This window comes from Sardina pilchardus, chromosome 5, assembly GCF_963854185.1.
Source record: "Sardina pilchardus chromosome 5, fSarPil1.1, whole genome shotgun sequence".
In the NCBI taxonomy this organism is placed as follows: Eukaryota; Metazoa; Chordata; class Actinopteri; order Clupeiformes; family Clupeidae; genus Sardina; species Sardina pilchardus.
Window position 1 is genome coordinate 25,296,626 of NC_084998.1, and position 25,146 is coordinate 25,321,771.

General features: G+C 46.3%; 1 protein-coding gene across 1 annotated transcript in view; it reads right to left on the reverse strand.

The window, feature by feature from the left end:
- Positions 1–109: 109 nt before the first annotated feature.
- The window catches only part of nbeaa (neurobeachin a), a 123,707-nt gene continuing 98,670 nt past the window's right edge, over positions 110–25,146 (reverse strand). The window contains exons 31-58 of the mRNA XM_062537110.1: positions 24,442–24,596; positions 22,873–22,999; positions 22,011–22,130; positions 20,196–20,323; positions 18,870–18,931; positions 16,261–16,325; positions 15,978–16,086; positions 15,673–15,839; positions 15,195–15,319; positions 14,697–14,843; positions 13,716–13,852; positions 12,034–12,151; positions 11,581–11,683; positions 11,027–11,142; positions 10,722–10,834; positions 10,007–10,147; positions 9,788–9,907; positions 9,379–9,531; positions 8,927–9,094; positions 7,960–8,049; positions 6,216–6,408; positions 5,709–5,780; positions 5,375–5,530; positions 4,459–4,629; positions 3,888–3,989; positions 3,493–3,689; positions 2,973–3,124; positions 110–2,312 (exon numbers count right to left, since the gene is read on the reverse strand). Of these exons, the coding sequence (XP_062393094.1) occupies positions 2,222–2,312; positions 2,973–3,124; positions 3,493–3,689; positions 3,888–3,989; positions 4,459–4,629; positions 5,375–5,530; positions 5,709–5,780; positions 6,216–6,408; positions 7,960–8,049; positions 8,927–9,094; positions 9,379–9,531; positions 9,788–9,907; positions 10,007–10,147; positions 10,722–10,834; positions 11,027–11,142; positions 11,581–11,683; positions 12,034–12,151; positions 13,716–13,852; positions 14,697–14,843; positions 15,195–15,319; positions 15,673–15,839; positions 15,978–16,086; positions 16,261–16,325; positions 18,870–18,931; positions 20,196–20,323; positions 22,011–22,130; positions 22,873–22,999; positions 24,442–24,596 (3,598 nt within the window). The 3' untranslated portion in view covers positions 110–2,221. The remainder of the gene's footprint in view (positions 2,313–2,972; positions 3,125–3,492; positions 3,690–3,887; positions 3,990–4,458; positions 4,630–5,374; positions 5,531–5,708; positions 5,781–6,215; positions 6,409–7,959; positions 8,050–8,926; positions 9,095–9,378; positions 9,532–9,787; positions 9,908–10,006; positions 10,148–10,721; positions 10,835–11,026; positions 11,143–11,580; positions 11,684–12,033; positions 12,152–13,715; positions 13,853–14,696; positions 14,844–15,194; positions 15,320–15,672; positions 15,840–15,977; positions 16,087–16,260; positions 16,326–18,869; positions 18,932–20,195; positions 20,324–22,010; positions 22,131–22,872; positions 23,000–24,441; positions 24,597–25,146) is intronic.

Consider the following 25,146-nt stretch of genomic DNA (forward strand, 5'->3'; position numbering starts at 1 on the left):
AGCTCATTCACTGGCATAACGAGTCTTACATAAAGCAGGAAGTGGAACTTCGTGTGTGGATTTGTCACTGACTAGACAAAGGAACAACTCACTATACAGATTTTTTGTTTTGTTTGTTTTATTATAAATACGACAAAAAGGAAACCATTTTAATTTACAGTTATTGATCTTTATATATTGGCATGAATCAGCGGTTCAACAATTTGTATAGAGACACTTTCCAAGGATTACTGGCTTTTTCAAGTTGCACCATTATGCAACAACAATGTGGACCTTCCTCGTCAATTTCAACAAAACGGGAGGTAATCGAAAGCAATCAGAATGAACAGTGTTCTCAACAAGTGAGGATAATGAAAAGCAGCACATGAAAACGAAACTAGATATCGTGATGGGACTCGGAGGATGTTGTCCGTCTTGGTAGAGAAACAAAAAGAACAAATGAATAAAAATAGACTTCTAAACCGTATAAATGAAATCAAATATACAGTACTGACAAAATCACTTGTCTGGCATGCAACTCTGTTGCTCAGTTCAAATCATATGCAAACGTATGGCCAATGAAAAGGCAAGTTCTCACACGTTCTTTGCATAATTTATTTCTTTTCTTTCCTTCTTTTTTTAACTTATGTCATAATTTACATTTCTGCAATAAAACATGGATACAATAGCATTAGGTTTCATACTGTAAATCCAAAAATATTTTCTTTTCTTTTTCTTATTTTTTTGGATGTCAAACTGTTCTATACGTATGTGCATGTGCGTGTGTGTGTGTGTGTATGTGTGTCGGTGTGTTACCCAGAAGCCTGTTTCCCATCTTCTTGTCTGATCCATCTTTCCACAGGTTTGTCGGCGATCACCCAGGGCACATTTTCAAAGCTACAAAGTCATGATATTGCTTACAGTAGTGTGTGTGGCTGCTGAAATCGATCATTACATGGTTTTTCAATATCATTTTAAATACAAACATCGATGCGCGACCCCGCCCTTGACAGGGCGGCCCCCAGAGCCAAGGCAGAGAAGCAGAACTCAGAACACTAATAAATAATAGATGTGTCATTGGTGTGGGGTGGCAACACAAAAGAAAAACAAACATAAAAAAAATTCTTACATAGATTAGTTTCTCTTAAATAATCAACAAATATCCTTGTGTAGTGTGTAGTGTGTAGAGAGAGTGTGTGTGTGTGTGTGTGAGAGAGAGAGAGGGTAACCTTCTTTCCTTTCCCCCCTAAGCCCACCTCGCATGCCTTGCTGTCTTAACCAACACAATATATACATATATGACAATACAGTTACCAAATATACAAAGAGGAAAGTGAGTCTAGATTTCAGGTAATGCATTTCCTCCCCTTCTCTTTTTTTGGCAGCTCCCATATTACACCATGGTCATTTATTATTATCATTATTACACATTAATGTACATACAGCAAGTTAATAAATTAAAGGTGATGTGTCATCCATCATGGGGAGAGAGGTGGAGATTGAGATTCTGTAGCTTCCTCCCCCATCGTAAGCAACTACGGATTGCAGTTTAGGGAACGGTTGATCTGTTGATTCTTTTTCTTTTCTTTTTTTTCTTCTATGCTTTCGTTTGGTCTCTTTGTTCATTTGCACTTCTCATTCAAAAAAAAAAAAAGAAATCGGAAAACACGGCAACCGATACAGACATGATTCTTTCGTTGTGTTTTTTTCTTCTCGCCGCGCCGTGGGTTAAAAAGCATCCCTTTCTCCGCCGAGGGTGCTGGGCCAGGGGGACAACGAGACTGGCCCCGGACTTCAGCTTGCTGCACGCGGTGTCTTCTGCGATGCTCGTCGCTGAACTTGCTCGTGTTCGTTTTCACAGTTTTTTTTTGGGGGGGGGGAGGAAAAACAGCGGACCGTCCCACGCGGGGTTAATCCTGATATGAGTGGGACCCTCCCCATCTCCACTGGGGCTCAGGTGTGTTTAACGTGTAGAGAGAAGTCACAGTTTTCGTTTTTCTTTTACTTTTCTTTTTTGTGTTTTTTGATCGATCGCCCCCCTCCCCTCCCCGCCGGCCGTCTCAATGCTTAGGGGAGGGGGGCGGGGCTTACAGATGTCACTCACTAGTCCCTCCTAGGAGCTGATTGGCTCCCGGGCGGCTGAGATGGGGCCCAGCACATGCCATTCGCTCACCTCTTCCAGTCTGCTCCTCCTGCCCGCTGCTCCTCCTCCTCCTCCTCCTGCTCCTCCTGCTCGCTGACGTCAGTACCTGTTCTGGTGCTCGTAGTGCCACCGGTTGAAATCAATGTTGAACGCTACGATACTCCCGGACGCCATGCCAGTGATCAGAGTCCTGTGGAGAGACCAAGAGGCATGAGAGGGCATCCGCTGACCACCGCTGCACTCCCATCACTACGGCAACATCGACTAGCGGAGTGCTAGCGTATAGATTTACAGTCAGACATTCATCGATCCTTTTGGAAATGACCCCTTACAAAAGTTCAATGTTTGCGGTAGATTTTCAGCAAACTTGAAGGTGAATTATGGGAAACAAATGAGGTCACTAGAATATATTGCCAGAAATTTGCCACTGTTGGCTGCTAGAGGCAAACTTCCAGCAAAGTTCTGGCAACAATGAGTTTTGCCTGAACTAGTGGCAAATGTGTTCGCCAGTGATTTGCCATCACACACCACTGCAAATTTGCAAAAAAAAACATTGCCAAAAGTTAACCGCAACTGTTTGCCAGAAACATAATTTACATGTGAAAATATGACCTTTCCACAAATGTACGGCAACTGTTGTCTAGAAACCTGACATTTCTGTAAGGGTCACCTTGGACCACACAGCTCAGTCAGATAGACAGAACAAACAGGACATCCATACACTCCCCTAACAGCCAGACAGGAACTGTCAAGCGGCTCGAAAGTTGCACAATGAAATGACACAACATACAAACCCATAAAATACAGGAAGTGAGCTAAGAGTGTGTGGGAGCGTGTGTGTATACAGTACCTCTGGTCATGGGACAAGTCCATAGCCCTAATGCCGGCGTCACAGCCAGGATAGATGTAGAGCTGCTTGAAGTCGCAGGCCTGCCACACCTCCACCACGCCGTTGTCCCCTCCCGTCACCAGGTTCTGGCCGTCGCTGCTCAGCAGGATGGCCTACGCGACCGCCGGAGAGGACCAGAGGGCCAGACAGTTGGTCAACACAACAGCTGCTTCCACTTCTCTTTTGTCCACATACACAGATGATTGCTCACACACACTCACATGAATAATCGTGATCATGGCCTTTTTCTCACAAGTTTTTCTCATGCACACGCATACACTCAAATACACACACACAGTCAAACACACACATTCACGCACCCACACAAACAGACGAGCAAATACACACAGGCGCACACACGCACACACACAGACACACACAGACACACACAGACACACACAGACACACACACACAGACATACACACAGTACACACACTACTCTTTTGTCACAACATCTCCATCTACTCTCCGAGGTCTTACCCGTGTGGAGTCGTTGATGTCCATCTGGGCGAGCAGCTTGCCGTTGATGCTGAAGTTGCAGAACTGCCCCCTCTCGTAGTAGATGATGCAGTGGCCCTCGCTGGACACGGAGATGAGGCGCGGCCGCAGGCAGTTCTCTGGGCCCTCCAGGGCCCGCAGCAGGTCACCAGTGATGGTGTGCACCAGGCACGGCCCCTCTGTTGACCACACACACACACACACACACACGCACACACACACACACACAGACACACATACACACACATACGCACACAAACATCCAGCATTAGAAAACGACACGACTGATCTTCATACTGTGCATTCACTTGTATATATTCAATGTTAGGCCAGGCCTACAGACAGTCTAGGCCTTTGTTTGTGTGTAACATACAGACCTTTAGCTCCGCTGATGACGAGACCCAGCTCAGCACAGACGGACACACACACCACCTCGTGGTCATGGCCCGTGAGCACGGCGCGAGGGGCCGGGTAGTCACCTGCACACACACCAGCACAAACACCTGTCAGTCAACAAACACAGTCCTACAAACACCAGCTGTACTCGTCCTGTTATCTTCACTCAAAACATTGATGTGATTGCTGTTGACACTGCATGTGGCAGATACAGTACATGTCTGTGGACAACTATTTTACATCATAAACGTTAAAGATATTATGCATGAAAACCTGCAACAAACATGCACATAGACATACTCCAGGGAACCTACTGTATATGATACAGGGTACATACAGAAACCTATATAGATGCTATAGGACATATACACTAAAGATGGAGAATCATACACTACACCACCTAGGGAGGCTATACATGAGACAGCCATCAATCCATCAATCACGGGCCAATATTGATTGACTGATTGATACTTTATTAATCCTGCAGATGACTGTGTTACAGCAGCTCCAGTACGTGGCGCATGGTAACACATGGCTGGAGGAGGGACTCACTGTTGTTGGGGTTGTCTCCGATGATGTGGTGCCGTCCACTCCAGTACCAGAGCAGCAGAGTGGCATCCCTGGAGCCCGACACGATGTAACAGTCCCCGCCGATGTAGGACTCGGAGCGGGCCAAGCAGGTGACCACATCCCAGTGGCCGAACACGATCTGCGTGAGCTTGCCTGGCCACCGAGAAAGAGGAAGAGTGAAATCAAAAACACACACGCTCTGGCCAGACACAATCTAGGTGAGCTTACCTGGCCACAGAGAAAGAGGAAGAGTGGATATCGCACAAACCCACACACACAGGTACACACGTGAACAACCACATGCCCGCGCCCACACACACAGTCCAAGTGATACGGAACTAAAAGTTATTCTTACACCGTGTCCTAATTGTACGCGACTGCGCGACTGTTGGTGCGCCTGATAGTTTGTGTGAACATTGTATCCGTTAACATTCTTTAATGAACCTTTGTTGCGTCGTGAGAAAGTTAATGTCAAGGCGACGCGATGTGACTAAAATAGAAACGGACAGAGCGACAAAACAGGGTTGAAGAAGTCGCGTAGCAAAGCAACTTGTCGCGTTCAGTCGCATCGCATTCAGTCAGGACATTCCAATTGAAAATACAGCGATGGAACTGATTTTGTTGCACGCATTCGGTCGCGTCGCTTGCAGTTAGGACACGGTGTTACACTCTTTGTTTTCTGTCCATAAAAACACAAAGCACAAACAAAACTACAACAACTACAGCTACAAATGTTTGATCTATGGCTTTCATAGGTCATAGAAATATGTCAGGGCAACTCATGTTTGGATACTCACTCATTTGATTATGAAAAGTGTTATCATGATAAAAATGTGACGTTTTAAATCTTGTTAGGATAATAAAGCAGCACAAATGCAACAATCTAATGTGAGCGTACCGGTCTCTGTGGAGTAAACTCGGAAGCTCTTGTCCCAGAAGCCACACACCAGGATGTAGCGGTTATCAGCGGTCACCACGAAGCAGTGCGTGTTGATCTGGATACTCTGGTCCACCAGGTCTGTGATCTGCCTCTTGTTTATCCCAGAGTTGTTCGCTACAGTAACACAACAAACACCACAGCAAGTCTGCATCACATGATCATACAGTACATACAAAAATGTTTATTGTGCTTTTGTTACGTTCTTTTCCAGCTTTTAGGTTTCTTCTTCTTCTCTTTCTCTCTCTCTCATTCCTTTTTTTTTTGGCATGTTTCCATGAAGTCTTTTACTCACCAATCAGAGGGTCCATCTCGATGGGAAGATGATGAGCCTGTTCTAAAGAGTATCCTGGAGCTCCTCTTAGTCCTTCAACACACACACACAAACACACAAGAGACAGGAACAGCATTTTTATTAACTAGACTGGACACGGCCACCATTACTAATACTTCATCTTGACAGACACGATTGAGGACAGACAGATACAGTACATATCCCATGACCACCACTCATGAACTAGGTAGAGCAGAGCTCTTGCCAACCCAGCTTTACATTCTCTATGAGTGGCCTTGGATATTGAAAGGGGCCTCCCTGACTTGATGAGGTTTGAGATACAGTAGAAGCATTGACTGTGCCATGTGATGCCCATATGTGTGTGTGTGATGCCCATATGTATGTTTGTGTGTGTGTGATGCCCATGGGATGCCCATATGTGTGTGTGTGTGTGTGTGTGTGTGTGATGCCCATGGGATGCCCATATGTGTGTGTGTGTGTGTGTGTGTGTGTGATGTCCCGACTCACCGACGGTGTTGTGCCAGCGGTTGACGGCGAAGAGGCGGCTGCAGGTGACGGTGACGGCGGCGGGGATGCTGAGGTGCGGCAGCGTGTTGGCCGCCACGTGCGTGACGGGCGAGTTGGACGGGAACTTGAGCACCATGATGACGTCCTGCTGCATCTGGTCCTTAAACATCAGCGGACTCTGGGGAAGGAAACACTGATGAGCAGAAGAGAGAAAAGAAAAGAGAGAGAGGGAGAGAGAGAGAGAGAGAAGGCAGAAGAGAGAAAAGAAAAGAGAGAGGGGGAGAGAGAGAAAGAGAGAGAAAAGGCAGAAGAGAGAAAAGAAAAGAGAGAGGGGGAGAGAGAGAAAGAAAGAGAGAGAGAGAGATAGAAGGCAGCAAGAGGTAGGGAAGGGAGGGAGAGTAGGGGAGTAGAGAGGAGGGGAAGGAACCCAGAGGGAAGGGGAGATAAGACACAGGGATAGAGAGGAGAAGGAGAAAAGGAGGAGAGAGGGAGGAGGATGAGGATGGAGAGACAAGGAGAGGAGGACAGGATGGAGAGAGGTATATTAGTGCGGAACTACGAGGTACACACACAGAGGAGGGCTGCAGGCACTGGGGCGTCGGGAAGGAAGGGCGGGGTTGGGGGGGGGGGATTGGTAGGTAGGTGGGGGGAAGGGGGAGGAAGGTGACCCTAGGTGGACGTGATGTTCGGAATCAAGTGACCTGGGTCAGATTCATTTGAAGCCATTTAGACACACACCCGTGTGAATAACAAGGCAGCACTTAGCTCTAGTGCACTGATGGGACGCCACTTGTCCTCTGTTGGCTGCCAGTCAGAGGGCCCATTAAGATGCTGCACGAGCTCTACCAGCTCAGCAAATGTGGGACCACACATCTGCTTCCTGACAAGGCCTGTGTGTGTGTGTGAGTGTGAGTGTGAGTGTGTGTGTGTGTGTGTGTGTGTGTGTGTGTGTGTGTGTGCCTCTGTCTCAGATCAGTGTCCTTGCCAAAGCGACTTAAAAAACATCTGCATAGTGCAAGTGGAAGATTTATGACGCACAGTTCACAGCCTGTGTACAAATACAGATTAGGGGTGGGACTCACACACAAATGATAACAGTAATATCAGAATTCTGTGATACACAATACATAATAATCTGTGATTCATCATAATGTCTGTATAAATGAAGGGTAAAAAATAGCCCTGCATTGGCAAAATGATGCATTTGATGTACAACAAAGTGCAAGTGTTCATACAATCACAAGCTTACTCGAAACGGGCCACCGCTGGAACTCATGAAGTTGTGAGGAGTATGTCAGGTTGGTCTGGTCAAATTGGTTATCCATTTGGATCACTTGCATGTTTTAGCACAAATATTGATATTGGGCGCTAGGTATTGATGCTTGAATCACAAACATCTGTTGATACGATATTTCGATACTCAATATTTTGTCCCATCCCTAATACAGATCAGTAGTGACCAGCTGTGAACCCTTCATGCACAGTGCTGTGTGTGTGTGTGTGTGTGTGTGTGTGTGTGTGTGTGTGTGTGTGTGTGTGCGTGTGTGTGTGTGTGTGTGTGTGTGTGTATGTGCGTGTGTCGGTAGGGCAGGAGAGAGATGTGTGCCGAGGCTCTCACCAGGTGCATGGTGTGTGTGTGTGTGTGTGTGTGTGTGTGTGTGTGTGTGTGTGTGTGTGTGTGTGTGTGTGTGTGTGTGTGGTTGTGACGGTAGGGCAGGAGGGAGACGTGTGCCGAGGCTCTCACCAGGTGCATGGCGGAGCTGCGTGGCGGGTGGGGCTCGATGAGCAGCTGAGATGGGACCTGGCCAAACGTCTGGATCTGGACCTCCATGGTCTGCAGAACAATGAACAATAGAGAACAGAGAGAGAGAGAGAGAGAGAGAGAGAGAGAGAGAGAGACAGAGAGAGACAGAGAGAGAAAGGGGAAGGGGAGAGGCGTCAACATAATCAATGCATGGTGAAGTATAGCATATATTTCGCTTTGGACAAAGGCATCTGCTAAGTAGCATAACTGTAACCGTTAAATACATCCTAAATACATTTCTGTTATCTTCAAAGATGTGATTTTGAATATAATTTTTTTGCTAACATTTCAAACCGTAAAAGTGTCATTAAGGATGTCAGATCCAGTTGTTAATGCTATTAAGGATGTCTGATCCAGTTGTTACCGTAATTTCCCAACTATTAGCCACGGCTTATACATTGATTTAGGAACATTTCTTCAGCTATGAGGTTAATCCACAGGGGGCAGTTAATATGGTATTAATATGGTTTTGTTTCTTTGACCTTGCATAAAACACTGTCCTGTGGCTTATACACAATGCAGCTAATACACAGGAAATTACTGTAGTATTATTAAGGATGTCTGATCCAGGTGTTAGTGCTATTAAGGATGTCTGATCCAATTGTTAGTGCTATTAAGGATGTCTGATCCAGTTGTTAGTGCTATTACATGTAAGGATGTCTGATCCAGTTGTTAGTGCTATTACATGTAAGAATGTCTGATCCAGGTGTTAGTGCTATTACATGTAAGGATGACTGATCCAGGTGTTAGTGCTATTACATGTAAGGATGACTGATCCAGGTGTTAGTGTTATTAAGGATGTCTGGTCCAGTTGTTAGTGCTATTAAGGATGTCTGATCCAGGTGTTAGTGCTATTAAGGATGTCTGGTCCTATGTTATCTGCCCTCCTGCCTGGTCTAGTACGCACCTCTCTGAGCAGCGGGTCAGTGATGGTGTCGGGGCTCAGTGACCCCTCGTAGGACAGGTAGTGGAACACGTTGAGGCCCCGGACGGCCTCTGGGCCGCGCTGCTTGTAGCCGAAGATGAGGTCAATCCACTGGTGCAGCTGGCAGGACACAAACTCACTCTCCAGAGCCTGGGAGATAACAGGGGAACAGATTCATATACACAGATATACACTGCATACACTGTATACACTCCACAATCAAACACACAACTGTGCCATTGTACAACAGCGCTTACTGCAAATACAGTAAATACGGTATCCTGAACGTAGTGATGTACTGTACAGTATCTTACAGTAGAATTACGGCATAATTCAAATTATGCCTGGGACAAAGTGATCTGAAAGGAATTGAATGAATATCTAAGATAAATACTAAATTTCTCCAACAAATAAGCCATGAGGAGTTCCCTCACCATCCTGTTGATTCGGACAAAGTCCTCTGGCTTCTTGGCCCATGCAGGCAGGTCCACGTCACACACCATCATCCTGTCGTCCCTCACGCCCAGGCTGTAGCCATTGCTGTTGACAAACATCTCGGGGAGGTAGTAGAACTCTGGGATCAGCTCCTGTGAAGACACAGCAACCACAACGTCAGCAATCATTTGTAGCTTGCCTTCAGTCCACAAACTTTCTGAGAATCAAATAAAGATACACTACTACTAATGGCCAAGTGTATTCCACTGACCTAAGATAAAGTATTCCACTGACCTAAGACAAACCACGGGCCAGGGAACTGAACCACAGCTGCACATGTCTCTTTGGGGGCTCCATAGTATTGGCCATTAATATACATTGAACGCATTGTGTTCTGTCAACTCTCACCTTCACATCAGAGGTGTCTCTCTGACAGTTCCTCCAAGAGCGCGCGATGCCAGAGAAGGTGCGGTCAGCGTGGTCAAACTTCTTGTCATTGCCGCTGAGGAAGAAGGTGGTGAAGGGTTCCTACAGCAGAAACAGTCAGACAGACACATAGGTGAGTTTTGGCGACCCCTCTTGGTGACGGTGTGTATTGTCGGTCATGACGATGCGGGCTGTACTCACTATCCTGACGAGCCAGGAGAGCGTGCCGGCGGATGTGGAGTAGAGCAGGTCGTAATGGTGAGGGGGGGTTCCGTCTTCCTCCCAGTTCTCGTAGCGCTCTGCGTAGAACGCGGCGCGCTTTGGATTCAGGGCTCCGATTGGCTGAGATGGCCAGACAGGAAGAGGAGGAGTGTGACAAGTCAGAAGAGCAGCGACACAGAATCCCACACATTATTTGCACACCAAACCCATCACTTGCTCGACAAAACTATATTCTCAATTGTTATTAGCTTTTCAAGAAGCCATTTCCTCTGCCCTTAAAGCAACACTACTGTAAATCACTTTTCCTGTTGCACGCACGCTATTTGTTTATCCAGCAAATAATAATGTCCACAGACAAGGTAAAGAATGCTGCATGATTTTATGAAAGTATGATGTATTGCGACATCGAAGCAAGTCAAATTTGTAGTTTCTTATGTATCATTCCATCGAACTACAGATCTGCTACCCGATCTGGCAAACAGACTGTACATAGTGCGGTTATAGCCGATAGAGGGCCGCAAAGCGAAAGCAGAAGTGCCATTCACCCTATTACGAGTTGATGAACCACTGAAATGATTTTGGAAACATTATTTTAAGGTACAAAAAACTCTGCTGGTGTTGCTATAAGGTACACACTATCTGATCATCTTTTTGTCTTTACAGTAGTTGGATGGCCGGCCTGATCCTTTGATACCTTTGAGAGATCTCTGAAGTTCCCGGGGAGGGTGAGGTCCAGCTCCTCGGACTCGTAGTTGGTGAGCACCCAGGGGAATATGGGATACTGGTTCAAGTCATTGTACGTCCTCCCTGAACACACACGCAGAACAGTACATTCAGTACAACAGCACATTAGTACATTAGAACATTCATGTGCATCTATAATAACAACAGCAGTCATAATGAAACTGCTCTCAGCTACATGACATGCTAAAACCACTCCTTTTATGAAAAAGCCATCAGTGGTATCAGGAACGTGTGCCTTGTCCAGTGCTGACCCACCTGCGATGGTGTTGAGGAACATGAGGTACTCAAAGTTGGAGATCTCCCTCCTCTGCCATCGCTGCGTCATGTTGGAAGACTTGAAGAGCTGCCGTGGAGTGGCCAGAGAGATCCGTCTGAGGGGACAGATGCCATGGTCAGAGGTGGACAGCACACACAGACCTCACTCAAACACACCGGCTTTGTTTGCCAAAGTGACCGTTAGTTAAGCAGACATGCCCTTTTTAGCAGGGACTGTAGTCCTGGTACACTTCAGACACTAGAACCATTTGAGGAACATGGTGTGGATTTTAGACTACAACGTCTTAGGCCCAATTCAACGCAACGAGACCAGAGTTGCAGCGGTGTGAATATGTTGCATGTAGTCAATCTGTTGCAAGCCGTCAAAAAGCATTCAACATGTTTAGTCGCAGTTGCAAGGTTTTAGAACGTCGCGGCTCGTCTCGCCGGGAATCTTTGGTCTGAACCCTACGTCATACTCATAGATGTCCAACATAACACTCCAGGCCATGTTCATTCCTGCCATGGTGAACCATTGTCCATGAGGGCCTTACCTTGCCTGGGGCAAGCCATAGCTGGTGCCAACTCCCACACGGGGCAAACTGTACACCACTTTCTTCACTGTCGCCTGATCAGGGAAGTTGAACATGACGGAAGCTAGGAGACAACAAATGAATAAAAATCACCACCGGTACCAGAGAATTGAGTCGCTATGAAAGTCATTCTGTGAAAAACAGCATTAGACCAACTACCCATGAAGTCCAAATGACATTCTGACTCTAAAAACATTTTATTAGAACACTATAGCTCGACTCGATACTTCCTGAGATATTGTATTAGGAGAATTGTCTCAAAACTCTCTTTCATAATGGCTTTGCTAGAGTATTATCTCATGAGTTTACTCTCGTTTCGCCTTGTGTTCTTCGTACATTTCTACTCTTCTACATTTCATTTCTAAAAATGATTAATCACAAAAAATGAGACAGCATTAAACTCAGCGATCTTACTTCTGTTGGCCATGAAGACCTCCAGGCCCGTGTTCTGGAGCAGGTAGCGTCTGGAGAAGACCGCCCGGATTTCACTGAACATCCACTTCCCATGGAGGCCCTCGGAGTAGGCCAGGACCTGACAGACACAGCAGACGCTTTTATTGAACTTTCAGACCTTTCAGACCTTCTGAAGTTTAAAAAAATTAATGCATTAAGTGTAAACATGCTCTGAAAGATTGTAGAGAAATAAAAGGCCTGGTTACAGAGTCTGGCCAAAGAGAGAGAGAGGTGGAGGTATGAATTCTCTTTGTGATCCATACAAGATCATTTTAAAAATATATTGTGCATCACAGTAAGATGCTTGGTAATCTAAGTAACACTGACACACACACACACACACACACACACACACACACACACACACACACACACAGCATAGTCTACAGCTCTAGAACCCCAACACACGCACGCACGCACGCACGCACGCACGCACGCACGCACGCACGCACGCACGCACGCACGCACGCACGCACGCACGCACACACACACACACACACACACACACACACACACACACACACACACACACACACAGAGAGCCCGAGAGACAGAGTGCTTTTCACTTTCGCTGCTGTGCGTTAGTGGGGCTGTCTTGGTTAAGGCTCCAGGGCAAACAGCAGCAGTGGGTGGCATGACTGAATGCCTGCATCCCAGTGCACCCATGAGCTGATCAGTTTGGCATTTGTGGGTTAGGACATCGTGACACAAACTGCACTAGTAGGACAGTGACGGATTCAGTGTAACATGGATGGGTATTATGCACAGAGTTATTTGTGTTATTTGTCTTTGAGGAATGCACTGAAGGTACATTGCTATCAAAATTCAATAGCGAGCCCAGGAGTTTACTTTAATGCCAAACAGCTCACTGAGGAGATGCTTCAAGAGAAGTCGTCTGCCTTCAAGGAGTCTGTATGAAGACGGACTGGGGGATGCAAATCACTATTCTGCTGTCTGTGGTCTCTGGCACAAGATATGCCCACGCTATTTACCACAACAAATGGGAGACATTTCTAAAGGCACTCTAAAGCTGCTAATCTGGGAGAACAATGGAAAAACATAACAAATGGTAAACATACTGCTCAACAAACAAACAGCCCAGACTCCCTATGGCTTGGAAACTTTATAAGGTAATGCATTCATCCATCTTACAGTATTTGTAGAGCGATTCTGAGAGAGAAAAAGCTTGAAGAAATCAAACCCCTCATAGCACATTGTGATGCTCTGAAGGTTTTCTTCCTAGACTTTATTGAAATACCACAATATTACAGAAGTTCAGAGAGACTACTTTTGGTTCAAAGAGAGCATTTCCGTACATTGTGATGCTCTGAAGGTTTTCTTAATAGACTTTGTTGAAATACCACATTATTACAACCGTTCAGAGAGAGCTTTTTGGTACATTGTGATGCTCTGAAGGTTTTTTTTTAATAGACTTTCTCTGAAATTGTGTAATATGATAAAAAAGATAATAAATAGTGTAGTGGCACACACACGCACACACACACACACACACACACACACAGACACACACACACACACACACACACACACACAGAGACACACACACACACACACACACACACACACAGACAGCCACACACACACACACACACACACACACACACACACACACACACACTTACTTTTGCATCAATCTTTTTAAACGCGGAGTCGTCCTCATCCACCTCAAAGTAGATCTCGGTGGTGGTGATGGAGAGAGTTCCACGAGCCACCACCACCGGAGCCACCAGCTGGGCAGGCGTGCTCAACACCACAGGGCCTGTACGAGCAACGAGAACCGGTCAGAACCTCACCTAGAACACACTGGGGTGGACCATCATATTCTACAGCACTACAGAGTTGTTAGCCTAAAATATGCCATAGAACTGTTAATTCCATCGAATCATAGATGGCTTTTTACAGTTAATTATTGCCTAAAGAGATTGAACGCTGTTAAATGTTTGATAAATCAACAACAAAAAAAATCAGAAACTTGCTCTCAATTAAGTGTTACGTTTTAACAAATATTTAAGATTGTATAAGCGTTGATCAGGGACCTTTTGGTTAGTGTCTCCATTAATGTTTTTTTTTAAGGACAACTTGCCTCTTGAGGTAAATATTCTTGGGCGAAAACTTGCTAAAAATGAAATGAACAATGTTGCTGTGAGAACCATGGTTGACTAAGACACAATAAATGCATGAAGGAACCCTGCTGGTAAGACATTGCACAATGATAACAAGATATTGCACAATGAGAGAATCCGATACTTTTGCTCAATAAATAATTTATTAAGCTAAAATAATTCAACCCAATACTATTAATAACCATATGAAAAAGCGCTTCATGTAGTATGCAAAGTAAATGGCTTCAAGAGGACTTTGTTGTGACATGATGAGAGATGAGCGAGAGATGCTGGGACTTGATGCTTGCCTTTTGCCTGTGTGAACATGGGAGACAAGCCTCACTGTAGATAACAAGAGCAAGTTTAAAACAGATGAAACTGCTATTTGCTATCATGGCGGCCACTGTTTTGAATGAGAGAGCTGCCCCGTGGGGGGTGGTGTGTGTGTGTGTGTGTGTGTGTGTGTGCGTGGGGGGGGGGGGGGGGGGGTTGCTAGGTTACCTGCGAGGTTGTCAATCTCCTTCTCCTGCAGCAGGCTCACGGCGTCGTCGTCTCCCTCCAGCATGAGCTCCGTCTCGGGGTTCTGCGCCACCACCGATTGGCTGCGGAACGCCTTCTTGGATTTCTCGTCCTCCTCCTCGTCTGTGCCTGCACCACACACACACACACACACTTCATCTCACATGAACTGTAGCAAAAGCCAATTTCATTCAGACCATTCAAATGGATTTCGAAACCATTTCTGATTGATTGCTAGAAGACACAGATAAATTACAAGGATACAAGGAGGTTTATTTGTCACATGCATACAGTATCATTTGATACCTTCTCTGTGTTCCCCGCATTTCCCTGTGATTCCAACTATGTTATAATAAGCTAAATGTGCACTACCCAGGTTAATTATGCAGTCAACCCAGGCTAGTAAATGATACAGCATTCTGTTTTTGCATGGCCACAAACTAAACATCTCTAGTGCCCAGTGGACTTCACAGCACTGACCATATTCGGCCAGATCCTTGAGTGGGACATCAGGGTGGGTGGAGCCAAACGCGTTCCGTACAAATCTCCGCCTCCTCCGCAGGTCGTCCTCCCAGTAGTCCAGACGCCAGAAATCGTGGAGTACGCTACCAAGGCAACAGCACACATGATCACACTCAGTACGCTACCAAGACACATTACACATAATGATCACACTCAGTATGCTACCAAGACACATTACAGTACGCACACGTTCACACTCTCATGGGTCAGGTTCATACTGATAAAATAATATACTCATAGAAAATCAATTCCAACAGTAGCACAGAGAGAGTGAAGAACGAAGAACAGCTAACCATTTAACTACCGATTCATGTTTTAACATTTTACACGTGTATTTACTCACTTAGCGATATAGCAATAGTTAAAGTAGCAATTTAGCAAGCATTGTAATCCTTGTACATCTTTGCCATCATTCTCTAGCCTTCCCCTCCCTCACCTCTGAGACATGGTGCCCCAGGCTCCATGCTTGTTGGTGAGAATGTTGAGGATCTTCTGCTTGAGCTGGTTGGCTGTCACGTGATCCCTGTGCTTGGCAGCGCTGATCAGGTGATCGCACATCTTCTCCTCCTCTCTCCTGTCTGCCGCATACTGGGCACAGTTGGACTGCGGGCACGGGACACGGGCACAACACAGGGAGATATTTAGAGAACGAGTCACGTCCAGTAGCAATGTATTTTCTACTAGTATGTGGCCAAGTTGCAGGATGGTGGCCGTAGGCTGCTGATGTTGTGGTGTTCTCACCTCGAACTCGGCGTGCTTGTGGACATCCTCTGCTCTCTGACGGTTCAGTATGAACTCGGCCTCGTTGGCCACCCGCACAATGTGGTCCTTCATGGCATGACACAGCAGCCTGGCGAGAGGACACACACAGTCAGACAGTGAAGATGTTTTACCTGAGGAACGCTGAGCAGCAGCCAAATCATCTTTTCATGCCCCCCCCCCCCCAACATAAACAATACAAGAGACACTTGACTTTAAAAGTGTAGTAGTGACTTTAGTGTCTTGAAGGGGATTGTTTGGTTACCTTCCTTCGTTGATGAGCTCGATGAAGGCCAGGCCAGCATTCTTCTGTATTGAATTCTGCCACTCCTGAAATAAACAGATGCTCTTACATTACTGTCTGCTCTGACCTGGATCAATACTTTCGGATACAACAGCAACCCCTATTCTATACTTTTAGGGTCTGTAGCCTACACAGCTGCACAAAAAGATTACATAGGGCCTCACAGATATTGAAAACCACCTCCACAATATAGTAATGTTAATTTTACAGGCATGTGGTGATTTTTCACGAGCAGTATAGATATACTACAATCAGGCATTGGGAATACATATGGAGAATAATGTCAAAATAACAAAAATGGTATATAAAACAGAAATAAAAAAATCCCGGGTTAAAATAATAATCGGGAAACAGTAAGCATTTGTACCATAGTTGTTGACTCATTCAAAATCAAATAATTTATTTATCCAATTGCCTCCCTGAGATCCTGCCTGTTACATTAGCTATAATGGAGAACAAGCCTGTCCTTCTACTTATTGCTGCCGAAGGACACCGCGATGGGAGCTCCAGTTACCCTCTGCCTTCCTGCCAATCAATATTTGGGCTAAAGTTTCCTCCCTGGAGCCACTAATGGAGGCCCGGCCTGGAGGCGCTGTAATGCTACCCCCCGGCTGATGGAGGGATGAGACCAAGAGAGGAGTGGAGTGGAGAGGAGAAGGAGATGAAACAGCTCCACAAAGCACAGGGTGTGCAGCAGAGAGAGAGAGAGAGAGAGGGAGACACCTCATTGCTCTTTGTGGCTTTTCTCAGTCGTTTCATGGCTGTTCATCCCCATACCGAGATGAACAAAGGCAAAAGAAAAAAAGAGCGAGTACAGAAGAAGGAAAAGAAAAGAGCGAGTACAGAAGAAGGAAAAGAAAAGAGAGAGCGTCCAGATGCAAGGAGGACTGGACCTTCACCAGACCTTCACAGACTCATCCGAGTAAAGAGGAGAATCCCAGAGAGAACAGAGGGAAATGGCCTGAAATGGCGTTTGATGTGCCTTAGCAAGGCGTCCGCATACACACACACGCTGGGCTTCTGTGTGCTTGTGAACACTCTCTGATGTGGATGGCTGAGATGGACAGAAAGATGAGGGCAAAGGAGAAGGCATTGTTCTCCAGCGTACTGAGGATGGATCAAACTGACGGTAATTATATATTCTGTATGTATATTTAAAAAAAAAAATCTGCATGTGAGGCTTTGTGGATGGATATACTGTAGAGCTTGGTGAATTCTTGCGTTAATAATTTAAACTATACCGACATAAGCTATGATATCATTCAAATGGGAAACTGTGTAAAAAGAGTTTGAAGATGTGTGTGAAGACAACTCGGTTGTGTGGTGTGACAAGTATTGCTTGTCAGAGCCAAAACAAATCACACAACGAAACAAACAAACTGAACAAGAGGATAATTGTCACGGTTAAGCACTGGCTGGCTCTTGAGCTTCCATTACTGATAGATGGTTTTTCATCAGTGCAATACTCTTGAAACTAGGTATATTACCATACTTTTGGAGAAATACTAGGCAGTACAGTCCTTGCAAACTTCCCACCCCACCCCCACCCCACCCCCACCCCTCGCCCCCTCTATTGAGCTCGGTGGGTGTAGCCGTGTGTGCTCAGTACAAGTGGATGGGTTGGCTATCTGCCTACCACTGGCATGTGTGCTATGTGAACAGCAGAGGGTGTTTCACTGCAAACACACAACCAGGGCAGCAACCCACACCAGACTTTACAAACCCCACGAAGAGTCCGACTGGCGGGCGGTAACAGACGACAATCTTGTGTGTCGAGCTCCAAACGGAGAACCAAATGTTTTTTGTTTTCTGAAAATGGAGAAGGAGATGTCTGGCGGGCCAGAGAGTCTCCTGTGTGTGTGTGTGTGTGTGTGTGTGTGTGTGTGTGTGTGTGTGTGTGTGTGTTAGAGATTTTCACTTCCAGCTGAGTGAGAGGAAATGGACTCTGGTGTAAATGTCAGTGGGCTCTCTGATCACAGCATCCCATGACTCTTCTTTTATGAGCACTTGCACTACGTGCTACAGTACGTCCTGCCTTTTATTGATTTTGCTTTTCATTCTGCAAACTGCTCTTTTTTGTCCCCCTTACAGTTTGGTTATATTGATTTGATTTGGTATTCAGAGTGCCTCCTAGGCATTTGGCAATAGATCCACCCATAGCACTTACGGTCCTTATTCCAGCTTGTGCCAAATCACCAAAAATGTCAATGTTACAAAGACTTCTTTAGACTAATTTGTCTTAGGATTTTTTCTGATTCATGTGCTGTACAAGTCTTTCAGGTTTTCTTTAAGTAGAAGAATGTTTCCTTGGCAGTTCAGTTTCCTCAGCCCTTACCTGTGCTTCACTGTAAGCATTAGAATAATCTGTTGACTATCTGTAGGCCTCAGAGGAGACAATCATGGACTAATTGGAAGCAACCTCTGCACATCCCTAAAATAATCTCCTTGATGCTATTAGGGTCGTAGAGATGGGTGCACAGCTAGTGTGGGGAACACTGTGCTGTGCTGTGCTGTGCTGTGCTGTGCTGTGCTGTGCTGTGCTGTGGTGTACTGTGCTGTGATGAGCTTACCTGAGAGCAGAGCAGCATGACCAGCTCCACTACAGATGTGCTGGACTTCATACACACCAGACCTGCACAGAGCAGAGAAGGGACAAGGAGTGAGCAGAGGAGGACACGGATTCTCTCCATCTCTTTCTCTCTTACTCACACACACACAGACACACTTTCTTCTCTTTCTCTCTCTTACTCACACACACACACTTTCTTCTCTTTCTCTCTCTTACTCACACACACACACACACACTCTCTCTTCTCTCTCTCTCTTACTCACATACACACACACACACACACACTCACTCTCTCTCTCTCTAATACTCACACACACACACTCTTTCTCTCTCTTCTCCCTCTCTTTTACTCACACACACACATTTACACACTATTTCTCTCAACCCACACAAACACATATTAGGGAAAGACAAGACACTGAAACGCAGGACTGATGTTGGCAGCACAGGAGATTGACCAGTACAACAGCACAGCCACTGCAGTCCTCTGACCAACAGGCAAATAGGTAAACAGAGAGGAAGAGAAAGTACAAGAGAGAGGGAGAGAGAGAGAGAGAGAGGGAGAGAGTCAGATAGAGAGGGATAGAGACAGTCAGATAGAGAGAGAGAGACAGTCAGATAGTTAGATCGAGAGAGAGAAAGAGAGGAAGAGAGAGAGAGAGAGGAAGTCAGAGGGCTCCAGTGTCTGAGACAGAACAACAGACTGACACACATAGAAGCAGTGGGCGTGATTCTATCTGAGCTCTGCAGATACACTGCAGCCTAAACTGGCTCACTCGTCACCCTGAACACTACAGTTTTGCTATCTGCAAATACCCACACACTACCACATCCCCTCACTACCACATCTCCTGCCATCAAACTGCACAAGACATGCACTGCAACTCTCCCAACCTCCCATCCCCTACACCATGACATCAGTTACAGTACCTGTGCGTGGTCCATGCGGGCATGAGGCAGCCAGTGGCAGACACACACACACACACACACACACACACACACACACACACACACACACACACACACACACACACACACACACACACACACACACACACACACACACACACACACACACACACACACACACACACACACACACACACACACACACACACACACACACACACACACACACACACACACAAACACGCGGCAGACAGGGACGTGGCGAGGTGAAGACTCCTCCACACAGACATCGGTGAGGAGGAGGAGGAGGACGAGGAGGAGGTGGGGGAGGACGACAACGACGAGGAGGAGGACGAGGAGGAGGAGGACGAGGAGGAAGGGGGGAAGAAAAAAAGGAAGCACAATACAGCACCTGTACCTTCTATGAGCAACTCCTGCCCATGGCTGCCCAGAAGGGTGCGGGACAGGAAGGGGGCGAAGTCCACGAAGATCTCGCGCAGCAGTGGTGCCACCTTCTCCAGCGCCCGCTCCAGCTTGGTGGTGATGCTGTGGGACGGGCACACACACACACACACACACACACACACACACACACACACACACACACACACACACACACACACACACACACACACACACACACACACACACACACACACACACACACACACACACACACACAGGTGGAGGAGAAGAGAGGAGAGGAGGACAGAAAAGGGAGAAATGTGACCGAAAAAGGAGAGAGAGAGATGGAGCGACAGAGAGACAAAAAAAGAGGAGAGAGATGGGAGACAGACAGGCGGTATGAGTACCAAAGAGGGGAGAGGAGGGGGAACAGGGTTAGCAGCGGTCAGCACTGGTGGTCAGACCATACACAACAGACACAAAGTGAGGCTCGAGAGGTCACCGAGCGGCCCGAGAGGGCGTCCGTGTTAGTAAGTGACGGGCAGAGAGTTGAGATGCTGTTACAGGTGTTATGGAGCACTCTGGGTCAACCCATTCCCCCCAAAGCAGCACTAACAATATCCATCCCCCTCTCTCTATCCCTTTCTCTCTTTCCCTCTCTCTCTCTTGCTCGCTCTCTCTCTCTGCACACATCACTTTCTGCACAGTCTCTCTATCTCCTACCCAAGCCTACTGTAGTTTGTGAAGTCTGCTGTACAGAGTAAATGGCAGTGTGGTTGCCACAGTATAGCAGCAGAGAGGAGACTGGATGGGAGGGGAAGTGATTCACTTCGGCACAAACTCACACTTTTCTGGGCCATCACCTCATTCATTAGCGATTACAACAGAGAAACAGAGAAACAACCACATTTCTTTTCAATGCTACAAAACAAAATAGTGTCAATTTGGGCAGGAGTAAGGTAACAAGGGAAAGATACTCTAACATTAACATCTCCCGGTTTAAAAATACTTACATGAAATACAATTTCTGCCTGTAAAACATGGTAAATGTTTCATGTTACCAAGACATGTTTGTGGGTAACCTATGGTGATGTCAGCCTGTGTCAGTGTGAGCTCACTTTTTACACTTCATTTTACTGACGGTTTAAAAAAAATATATCTTGATCGTACTTTCTTTGAGGGAATAAAATACACTTGTGTAAGGCTACAGCAAATGTACAACAGTAATGTACAAATCGTTGCTCACTGTCAGGAGACTGACTGACTGTGTGCTACTCTGTGGGGGAGTGAATCAGTTCCCATCAATCCATCAGTGACGACAGACTAATGCGCTAAGAGGGGGTTGTCCCATGGTAACCACTTCTAAAGCCTTCTGCCATCAGCTTTTAGTGCACTCCAGCTATTGTGTGTAGCTGTTGAAGAGTGTATGCGTGTGTGTGTGTGTGTGTGTGTGTGTGTATGTGTGTATGTGTGTGTGTGTGTACAGAGATATCGAGCCGGAGGAGAGGAAAGAGTGAGGATGGGAAATGAAGAGAGGAGGAATGGCTGACAGAGAGAGAGAGAGTAGAGAGAGAGAGTGAGAGAGAGAGAGAGGGGAGAGAGAGAGAGAGGGGGGGGGGAGAGAGGGAGAGAGAGGGAGAGAGAGTAGTGATAGATTACAACACAGAGAGAGCAGAGAGAGTGAGTAAAGTGGAGAGAGGAAGAGAGGAAGACAGAGAGAGAGAGAGAGAGAGAGAGACAAAGAGAGCTACACAATCTAGCTGTCAGGGTTGGGGGGTAGGAGAGGATGTTTGGGAGGGAGGGGGGCAACCAATGGAAGCTTCCTTGCCTAAGGAACTGTCCTGCATCTCTGGGGGCTGCCTGGAATCCTGCCAGGGAGCTAAGGGATTTGAGTTCTGGTTGGGTCAGCCCGGTTCGGAGTGGACACTGGTCCACCTCGCAAAAGGCACTGCAATACAAACGGGACAGGATCATAAATGACAGTCTTTAGCATGTTATGGAATCCATCAGAGCTCAGGTGGTTAGTATGCATGAGTGAGAGTGCGCCTGGAGGAAGAGGTGGGACAAGTGGCCTCAGAAGAGAGACTTGGTGAAGGTGTGTCTCGACGGTAAGGGTTCGTCTCGACAACCATACCAAATACAGAAACGTCCAGTACTGCATGACTTAACAAACACGACCACCTTCAATCCAGCATCATGCAATATTAAAAGTACAGCTCATCATCATAATAATGTATGTTTATTTTTGATTCAGTGCAGTCGGAGATGGTTTTTGTACAGATATTTTCAGGTACATGTAAAAGGGGTCAGTGCGTTGGGTTGAGTATGGTTACGGTTACGAGTCAGAGAGCTAGTGAGAGCAGAGGGAAGAGCAGGAGCTGGAGGTGGATGGAGGAGGCAAGGTGGAGGAAGAAACAGGGATACCAAAAATCTCATGAGGAGGAGAGGAGGAGGAGACTGGAAGTTGAGTGACACGAGAACAAAGGGATGAACACACTACTGTGCACGCAATGAAGAGTGGACTAGATGGATGGATGGATGGAGGAGGAACGGAGTGATGGAGGGGTGGAAAGAGGAAAGGTGGATGGCAAAGAGGAGAGTGTGAAGATGCTGAGAGGAAGAGGAGGGTGGCGATGGTGAAGAAGGGGGCGAGAAAAAACGCCACAGTGCCGCCGCTGGGGGGCGCCTACCTCATGTTCTCCACCGTGTCCTCTGGCATGGGGGCCACGGTCTGCACCGCCGGCAGGTTCTTACTGGTGGCCCCGTTCACAAAGCTGGAGGAAGAGGAGGAGGAGGAGGAGGCAGAGTCTGTGGCACCTGGAGAGAGAGAGAGAGAGAGAGAGAGAGAGAGAGAGAGAGAGAGAGAGAGAGAGAGAGTTGGAAGAAATCAACTTAACGCCCCCTAAGCCTAAGGCATACTGATGTGGCAGTCGCATACCTACTACTATACGTATTAACTACCTACATTAGCTACACTGGCACTGAATTCACTTACATTCTCTCTACTATGTTTTTGACCCTTCATACTGTAAGTCGTAAACTGATGTTCAATATTAGCATCACTATAGATGAACAGAATAGATAAAAAATAACATATTTATGTTTACAACAAGAGATGTGTATTTAATATAACAAATGACTAACCTCTATGCCAAATTTATTGTACTGCATACAGTACATCCCATAAAATGTCTGCAGTACAGTGGAGTTGTGCAAATAGTTAGCAGAGCTTCTTATTCAAAAGCTTTTGAGATATTTCTGCTGAAGCAGCTCTTTAATGTAAATGGGAAGCTAAGACAGGCTAATTAAGGCTAATTAAGCTTTCACACACGCCACATTTGGCCCAATTAATCACAACAGCCTCCAGTTTGGTGACATTAGCCATGCAGAGCACCGATTTAGCACAGGTTTGCATTTTGACACGAGGAATTGTGTCCATTTCAAAGGCATGCTAATTTGTGCAGGCAGGCCAGGCCAGGTGTGTGTGGAGGCTGATAGTGAGCGCTAGTGAGACGTGGGGAGCTGTGCTGTGCTGTGACTGCAGTGTTCACCGCATCTCCGTCTGGATTAGCATTGTTTCTCTGGGAGTGAGGGCACACTTCCTGTCAGGCAGAATCTGCTGTGTCATGCGCAACCAGGAAGCCATGATATTATAGCTAAACAGAGCCTCCTAGAGGTCATTTGTGTCTATAGGGATGTGTGTACGTGTGTGTGTGTGTGTGTGTGTGTGTGTGTGTGTGTGTGTGTGTGTGTGTGTGTGTGTGTGTGTGTGTGTGTGTGTGTGTGTGTGTGTGTGTGTGTGTGTGTATCTCTTTCAATATTTAACAAACGTTGTCAATAGTCAAAATTCGAAGCAATTATTGCTATATATACAGTTAAAAACAAGTCTCCTTGTACTGTTTATTGCTTAACTGTTTGGAAAATAAATAGATAACAATAAATACAAATAGATGGTACTGGGATGAGATTAAAAGCTAATGCACCAAATGGAAAAACCTCACAGCAGCATACTGTACCTAAACATCACTGTGAAGAAAAGAAGAGTGAGAGCAACTTGAGTGTATGGTCTGTCTGTGTGTGTGTGTGTGTGTGTGTGTGTGTGTGTGTGTGTGTGTGTGTGTGTGTGTCTGTGTGTGTGTGTGTGAGAGAGAGAGAGAGAGAGAGAGAGAGAGAGAGAGAGAGAGAGAGAGAGAGAGAGAGGTGGTGTATGTGTGTGTGTGTGTGTGTGTGTGTGTGTGTGTGTGCTGCACCCAGCTCACCTGTGGTGTTGATCATGCTCTTGGGCGTGGCGGTGGCGGCGGCGAAGATGTTGGGTGTGCTGCCTGGGGTGGCGGCTCCGCTGGTGGTGGGGGTGCCCACCGTGTTCACCGCCAGGCTGCCCGGAGGAGGCTTCTTCACCGGCACCACCACACTCCTGCAGGGCCAACGGCCACAACCACATGGGTTAAGTACTGTAGGTGCATGCACATCCCACCTCACTGGGGCCAGGTGCAGGACACAATCATTGTAACAGTGATAAAAGAAAGTAGATGTCCGCACACTGGAGACTCCAAAACAGACAAGGTTTATTTAAAACCACATGCAATGTTTCGACCCACCAGGGTCTTCTTCAGGCATCATTTTTTCCCAACGAGATGGGAACATGAAGTTGGGACTTCAATGACTTCACCATTAGAACATCAATACCATTTCAGCTGTCATTTAGGCCAGTGTATGGGCTGAGCCCTTCCATCCAGTGTGTGATGATAGGAGTGTCATTTACAGTAGTGAGACAGGATGGAGTACTATTTACTAATGTGTAACTAATGTTTAATCATGTTTGTGATGTATTATAGTTATTATATGTATAACTTGTAATTATGAGAACACGACGTAAAGATAGACTGGATGTATTTAAGTGGCATCAAAATGTATAATGTTTTTTTCCACCCTGTAATGTTTTGTAATATTGATGTTTCCAAAGG